Genomic DNA, 8,599 nt, shown 5'->3' on the forward strand with positions numbered 1-8,599 from the left:
TTGGTTTCTCCCTGAAAATGAGCTTAAAAAAAAAAATAAATCTTATCAATTATGTTTTCCCACTGCTCTTTTTAATGTAAGGAGGCAGAGGAAACATCACAAGCTAGGTTATTTAAATCATGGTGGAAACTTTTGCTCTTTCAGAGGTTTGAAATCAAATTATTCAGAAAAGATTTTGACTGGCTATCACTCTTCCTGCTCTCATTGAAGCAGGACTTATCTGATCCCCTTCCTTTGGTAACCAAGGAAATCCCGGGGCTTTAAGCTGAGCACCCAGAGTTTCTGCCTCTCCTGGCGGAGCAAGAAACACCTAAGTCATGACTTAAAGGGAATCGGAAAAGGAAGAGGTGGCTGAATTCTGTGGCCCAAAACAAGGCTGCTGGTAACCTGGAGTTGTGTATCATTTATAATCAGTTTTACTTCAGCTGATGAGCTGGTTGGTTCCAATTCTATACAATTCTGCTTTCACAGCAAGTCTAGTCTCCTTTCTTCTTCCTGGAAGCTCAAAGTGTCTTCATTCATATTAACCTACAAAGGAAGTTGCTCCCCTTTTCCACATGTACAACTAAATGCCTCAAGAAACACACTAAGTTAAGAAGTGAAGCAGGTCATACAAAATTCTTTTTGTCTCTGGCTCTTGCTCACTAAAGAGATACAAGTTGCTTCAAATGTCTTGACACAGGAAGTAGAATTTAGGGAACAGTATCCTGAAAAGTCAACACAGCCTCAGGACACAGTTATAAAAATCAGACATTCATGTTAATCACAATCTGACTCAAGAGTTCAGCATCTCCCTGAACACACAGACACACTATGGTAGTTCTACTGTAAAACATCTATAAAGAATAAACCAATTCTAAAAAAGCGCGGGGGGGAATAATCTGTTTGGTTTTGTTTTTGTTTTTTTTTTTAATTAGAGGAACAAGCAGTTCAGTAAATTCCTATCCGCTGCATAAGCAGGGAATATTCTAATACAAATCAAGATTGAAGGTGAAGCTGGAGAAGAGAGAATACATATTCAACAGAAGTTCAGCTAAAAATATACCCTCAACAACTGATTTGAAACCCTTCAAGAGTACGAGTCTAAAGCAGCCAAGGCAATAAACATCTATCCTTGAAATTGTCATTCCTAAAACACAACTTGGCAAAAAAGGGTAGAGTATTCCATTAATGCCTTCTTAGGTTGGAGTAACAGCTGCAGGCTTTTCAGATCTCTTTAACAGAAGCTGCCAAGAAACAATATGATTGTTGATTTGATGAGCTGATAATAGCTGAGGAATTTGTCTTAGAGGACAGGTGCTTCAATCCATGAATCTACCAATTCATCAATGCTTTGTAAGACCCTTTGTATTTTCACGTAGCTCCGAAGCAAACTGATAACAGAATGCTCAAATATTTTATATTGTTATTCTTGGAATAACAAGTTTCTCTCTTCCTCTCTGTGAAATTTCAGTCTGAATCAAAGAAAGGCAAGAAACTTTGATTAATATTATTTTTTTTTCTGCCCATGGGGACCATACTGGAAAGTTGAAAAATAATGAACAGACAACTACAAAAATACGTGCTTCTCCCTCCTCCTTGGATGGCTGACATAGAGCCAAAAGCACCAGCAGGGAAAAGGAATACCAGTGCCCTTGTATTCAGAAAGACAGCTGCACTTTAAGTCAAATAAGGAATTTCCAGACACAGTACAGTCAGTGAATATATACCACAGCAATTTTATAAACAGCACATTAAACTGTAACAACCCATACCATCAAAGAGTTTACCTGTAGCAAAGCACACTCCTTCTCCTCAGTGGGAAAACCCAAACTTTTTTAGGGTCTCTGTGGACAAAAAACTAGTCAGGTAGGACAAAAATAATTTTCATGAGCTATCTGTAAAAATTGATACTTCTTTCTCCTTCATGTGCAACTGTGTGCAACTTTACATGGAAAAGGAAAACAGGCATCATATCTTCAGAGAGCTCCCAAATTTCTCACAACAGAGAAATAAAACTCCATGGGCAGTCTCTAATAATTCCTGAAGCTTCTGAAAGACCTACTATTATTATTATTACAAACAGCAGGTGGGAGAGGGAAGCTCTCACATTGTGAGTGCAGAGCAGGGAAGATACAGCTGCAAAGTGAACCTTGGCTGAAGGACTTGAGCCCTTCAGCTCCCAATAGGCATCAGCAGACACAAATGCAGTATCCTTGCTGCATGAGATTTTTCCAGTGATGGATTTTGTGAAACCCTGGTTTTCTTGCAACTATAGAGTTGTTAAGCAGAATACAAAAAAGCCAAAGGGAAGCTGAAGGTTTGAATTCTTATAAGAGGTTGCATTGTTTTAAGCAGAACATCAACTCCAAAAATGAAGCTGGAGAAATGAGTTGAGGGAAGAAAATGATACACAGTATTTGTAAATTACTCGTCCCTAAGAACAATCCTAGTTATCTTCAGCCCTAAAGAGAACTTCTCTGGTGTGATATTAGGTACTAAACTTGGGCAATATACAATCAATAACAAAGTGTAATAATGGCTTGATGAATCTATAGGAGTTTTCAGGTGAACAGGATGTATCAGCACTTATACCACTTTTCCTCTGAACTTAGATTCAAGCTCCTTGTGCCTTCCTACCTCAGGAGCTGCCACCCTTTAGCCTTTAATATCCATGGACTTGAAAAAAAATCTCAAAACTGGCACAACACACAAGAGAGGATTTTTTCTTCTTCCCAGAGCAGAAGATGTCAGTGGTAGAGTGGCCCCTGTTTCAGGCAGGCTTTGCTTCTATGACCATCTTCCTTTAAATGTCAAATATGGGGTTTCTGCTTTTAATATATATATCATCAACTGGATCACCAGAAGAGTGCACAGATCTCACCAACAGACATCCTGCCAGGTATCAGTAATGATCTTTCCTTACTCAAAATCAAGAGACTGAGCATTTGTCTCTAACGTAACTGTAGCCACAAATGCTCACTCAGCAATTACATCTATCTGATGAAGAACATCTTTACAAAATAATATATGGTTCAAATCCATTATCAGAAGAGTTCACATGTCATACCAAGGTTTAAAAAACAAACAAACAAAAACAGCCCAAAGAAAGAAATGTCACAAAAAATGGCCAACTCAAAGTTAGAGCTCAAAAGTGTCCTTTCAATGTTAAGGAAACTTGTATGAAGAAATAGAAATTACAATATTGTTGAGATTTTCCATACATTTTTGCTCTCTTACACCCAAGGAGTTAAGAGAAACTATGGAAGACTATGCCCTCCACCTCTTGGACAGCATGTGATGCAGATGGGGCTGATGTGGTCTCCCACAGATATTTAATACGTCAAAAGGCTTTCTAGCAGATTTATCAACAGTGTAATCATTATCATAAACAAATATTGGAACAGAAAAGCAGCTACACAGCAGTCCTTCAAATTAGTAGGGTGTTGATTTTGTACTCTGGAGAAACTGAAGGAATGTAGAAGGATTGCAAATACCACATACTCATCTCTACTATTTATGATTCCATTAGCTAAACACAAACTGAAATTAAAGTTTGGCTTCACTGAAATGAGACTTGGTCAACTATCCAAAATATGTTTGAACAGGTTGCTGAGGCCCCAAAAAATAAATCTATGAAGAGCAGGTTAGTGATTTGTGAATCATGGATTTTTTTCTAAGCCAGTCAGCCTATTGTTGTAGAATGGAGAGGGATGTCTTTTGTGGACAATTCACCATATCCATATTAGTGAACACTGCAATGGGTCAAGTGAACCACAAACAGTAAAGTGTGCTATTTCCCTGTACAGATAATGAAGAAAATTTAGTGCAGCTGTAAGACATCTAAAATTAGACTAGATCTATCACATTTTAGGTCAGTGAACATACCTCACTGTTACTAGGGCAAGGAAAATTAGCATCCTTTGGAAGAGGTGTTATTCACCAGGGACAGGTGCTTTTCTCTGCCTATCTCACAACTAAAAGAGTTTACTTTGGCAAGTGACATACCAATATTGCTCAGTTCCACAGCTTGTGATAAAAATTAGACTTGGAATACAGAAGTTGCAGATGAATTGATTTCCTTTCTAGCACCTTGATATGTTCTACTTAATCCAGAATTAGAACATCCTCTCTAGATATTAGATGTTAATAAATCTCTCCTCATCATATGCATCATATGTAATCAATTCTTCACAACATTAAGACACCTGTTGCAAACAGCAGCTCAAAACCTTTTCTCTTAAACTTCATGCTTGGAATAGGTTGCAGAGAACAGACACACAAACGATAACTAAGTATGAATAGTCATTAAATAATTTCTCTAGAGAAAAAGGTCCATTAAAAAAAAATCATTAGGGCTCCTAGCTAAAATTTAATACATTCCCCCTCTCAGTCAAAGTTAGGACCCAGAAAACTTTTCACAAGGCAATAAAGAAACTACCAGCTACTGTTTCAGTACAAAAGCATTCCAGTAGAGCTTCATCGAGTTGTCTGTCAGGGAATCTTCTAAAAATCTCAAGTCATAAAGCAACTAGCTATACATTTTGATTTTACAGCTCCCCTCAACAGCGAACTGTCTCTCTCCTTTAGCCCAGAGCATTTTGACCTCCATCTCCCAGGGGAAGTATCTCCCCAGAGGCATCCTCTACTGCCTGATTTCCAAGCTCATCCTGTGCCATCGATCTCTCAGAGAATGACTTACTGAACATGAGCAAGTGAGAGAAACAGTGCTGTTTGAGATAATTTTTTTTCTTCACTTGAGATAACTTTTTCTTCACTTTAACTAACAGCCTTCCTGAATCCTAGAATATCACACTCACAGTACTTTATCATATATCATAGTAAACATCCACAGGACTCGCAGTTTAAATACATTAACAGAAATAGCAGCCATGCAGTCCTTTGCCTGCCCAGCCTTCCTGTTATACACATTAGGGATTCATGCTTTCAACAGATTAGGCTTAAATTCTGATTTGAAGCATCTTCAAAGTGGTAAAAATAAATAAATAAATAAATAAATAAATAGATAGATAGATAGATAGATAGATAGATATCTCAGTATGTCTTTAAGATATATTCCAAATATAAATACGGTACATCAATATTCCTACAAACTAATATCCCTGAGGTTACAGAGTAACATTTTGTGTCAGCAATTTTGTGTGGAATCATTCCATATGATACATATTGATTCTGAAGGTTAAAAATGTAGCTTTTGAGTAAGCATCAAATTCTCAAGCTCAATTCCATTGCAAAGGTATTCAGGGCTTTGGGAAAAATAGAAAGCTGTACACTGAATACTCTTGTATCCAGGTACAAGAAATGGTGCAGGCAACATATAAGCTACTTCCTTGCTACTGCAACATAGTCAGAAATTGTTTCAGAAGCTTACCGTTTTCCAAGCAGAATCTTGGACAGATCTTGTTCAAAAGAAGTTCCTGACGTAATCGAAGAACTTCAACTTCCAGCACTTCAACTTTCGATTTCCATCCAAAATCTCGTTCAGATACAGTTTTGGCAAGGTGCTCAGTGTATTCTTTGCAACTCTTCCCTGGTGGTTTCGAGCGGATAATTGCAAAAGCCAATGCTAGTTTTGATATTTTCAAATACCAAACTTGATTTTCTCTTCCACCTTTGATTTCTGTTATGTTAGAAAAACAGAAAACAAAAAAGTAACTTAACTAAGACCCTATTAAGCTAATCATGCACAGTATTTTCTTGGTCTTGAAAACTATTCAACGAGACCAATTATTTTATTTCTAGTGCATGCCTAGATAATCAAGAAAAAAGAGTAGAAATATAAGCATTTGTGTACACTGTGAGAATAAAACATACATGACCTGCACTTCAGCTGTAACAGGCAGTGTTTGAGAATAATTGTGGAAATAGCAAGCATTTCAAATAGGCTTATCCGAGCAAAAATTTAAACGCAAATGTTATCTCCACTAAAACAAAGATGAAAACACTAAAAATAGTAAACTCAAAAAAAAACCCCAAACCCTGACTACTCTGCCCCACAAAAAAATCCTAAACCCATGACTGAAGAATGCATATGGGGTTATTTATACATAAACACAACACGTACAATTTCTTCAAAGTGTACCAAAAAGTGCCAGTGCTCAAAAGATAAGACTTGTTAGTTTCTGGTTTTAGATACCTGGCATTGCTGCACCTGCAGTTCTAAGTCTACATTAAGGCTTAAGCCTGCATAAACGTCTATGCAGACAGCTTCAGAGGGATACAAGTGGCTAGTAAGATAACTGAAGAAGAGAGTTTTATCAACTCTGTTACAAACATTTAGGACGGGGTAAAAGGCATCATGGGACCCAGAAGAATAAAACATTTATCTAGATGATTATGTCATGGGTAACAGCACAGAACCCAGGAACAGAAAAGGAAAACATGAAATTAAAAATATCTAATAATATCCAGCCTAATTAGCATAGGGTTTTTTTCATAATTCCACACCACTTTCCTCTAGTAGTTCACTATATTTCTTTACTTGAAAAAATATTACTTCCGGAAAAAATAATAATAACAAAAAGACCTGAAACAAAACAAAAACATCACTTCCTATGCCTTGACTCTGGCCTTGGCCTTGAGATTTAAAAATTGTTCATCATACTGTTTTTTCTTGTTAACCAAGAAAACTGCAGGCTAAGCACTATATTAAGTTGTGGTGAGTCTGAACAAGGTATTTTGTATTATGTTTTCACCACATCACTTGCTATCACTGAGCTGATTTCTTCCTTTGGTTCTCCCCAGCTTTGGACAGTATGTCATAAATCATGACACGTTTATTTATCCACTGAGGCACTTACAGCAAGATCTGCCTTTAAAGTATTTTTTTCACCTTTCAAATACTTCTGAAATGCACAAACAGTTTCTGCACATTCCTTGCATAGGGTCCATTCAGACACACTGGTCACTTACACTTTGAAATGTACAGAACACAAGGCATTCACCTCCCTACAGCTGTGCTTTGAGCTACTGCTCTGCACTTGAAACACTACATTCCTTCCTTGTGTCAGGGTAAAAGCACCTAGTCTAAGCCACCAGTGCAGTCCTAAAGCTAATGAAAGTGTAAGCCTTTAGAAACTGAACTATACTATCTATATCCACTGCTTAAAGCAGTTATGCATTACATAAATGGTCCTTTTTGCGAAATTTTTTACTTGTAAAAATCAATTTTGTACAACTTTTCTATTCATATCAAAGAATTCCAATGAAAAAGCAGAAGTTAATTCTCTCAACCTCAAAGGATCAGCATCTCTGTGGGACAACAAACTGATGCAAGACTCTTGTCTGTCTTGTACATCAAAGGAAATGTTTTACAAATACAGAACCATACAAGTAATTGAACTGCCTTCAAAGCTGTGAATAAAGGGAAATAGATGGAACCACACTGAAAGAAAAATAAGTAGTAACAGTAAAGTATCCAAAAAGTCTTCGGCTTTGAACCTGAAAGGTGCTCCCCAACTTACCTCATCTTCTTACTAGAAGTTTCACCCAGATATCACTCAAACAATGTCGGTCAAGTTTCATTCTTTGTAAGTGCCTTTGCAGAGCAGAGCCACAAATTAAAGCAGGCAGAAACATGTCTTACAAATGGCTTTCACTGCTAGTTTATTATTTTGGTATCTCCAGAGACTACTTTGCAAAAGCTTTCTAATTCACCTCCTTCATAACAGGATAAATAAAGATTTGCTTTGTGCTTCATAAAATGCTTTGTCAGTACAAGCATCTCCCTTTAAACTACATTCAGAGAAGTTGCAGAAGGACCAACATTCCAGCATATGTCAGGAGATGGTATTTAATTTCAGCATTTCACAAATGCTCAGATGCCTTTTATCGTTAAAGAGCCACCATCAATGCCTTCTTTTCTATCATGCTGTGTTTATTTCTACTCACAGGGCATACTATCACACAGAAAAGTCAAAGTTAGCTGTTTGATCACTGAGATTTTACACATCTCGGCCCACAACTTTAAATCAAATTATTTAGAGTCAAAAAAATCCCTAATAAAAATAATAAGTAGACAAGCATTACAAGGAACTGGAATGGGAATAGTTGAAATTCGATTTCTACAGCTCAAGGAAATTTAGAAGTGTGAAATGCTACTTTAATAGTGGTTTTTCACCACTTATTACCAAACTAAAGAGAGTAACTTTTCTACTTTGTTTTAAATGGAACTACTGTATTTTAACCAGAGCAAAAACCTTAGTGTACATGCTGATAATACTACACAGAGAAGCAAAAGGTACGACAAAATTTTATTCCCTACAGGAGATGTATCCCTAATAGATTACATAAACCATGGTATCTTACCTAATTTTGCTTTAAATCAAAATCTTAAATAGCATCTCACTTCAACACTTAGCAAACAGGTAATGAAACCTGGATTTTGAGGGAGGCCTTTTTCTCTTTAACATCTTGTATAGACTCACTTCTACAGTAATAGTGCTTTACACTGAATGAGTTTAATGACATACTCTGCAGAAAAAGAATCACTCCTTTTTTGGAATAATAACAAGTAGCATAGATCAGAAAGGTGGTTCTACAGTCAGAGAATGTTTTGGACAAGTAATTCTCTTGGAATCTCAATCTCTTGTTTAAAACC

General features: G+C 36.8%; 1 protein-coding gene across 1 annotated transcript in view; it reads right to left on the reverse strand.

Annotated features, from left to right (window-relative positions):
- MEI4 (meiotic double-stranded break formation protein 4) overlaps positions 1 to 6,143 on the reverse strand; it is a gene marked incomplete at both ends in the record, with an annotated part of 61,128 nt that extends 54,985 nt beyond the window's left edge. The window contains 2 exons of the mRNA XM_082048963.1: positions 5,372 to 5,620; positions 6,137 to 6,143. Coding sequence (XP_081905089.1) covers positions 5,372 to 5,620; positions 6,137 to 6,143 — 256 coding nt within the window. The remainder of the gene's footprint in view (positions 1 to 5,371; positions 5,621 to 6,136) is intronic.
- Positions 6,144 to 8,599: the final 2,456 nt, after the last annotated feature.

The sequence above is a fragment of the Streptopelia decaocto genome (assembly GCF_964273445.1).
Source record: "Streptopelia decaocto genome assembly, chromosome: 3".
Classification (NCBI taxonomy): Eukaryota; Metazoa; Chordata; class Aves; order Columbiformes; family Columbidae; genus Streptopelia; species Streptopelia decaocto.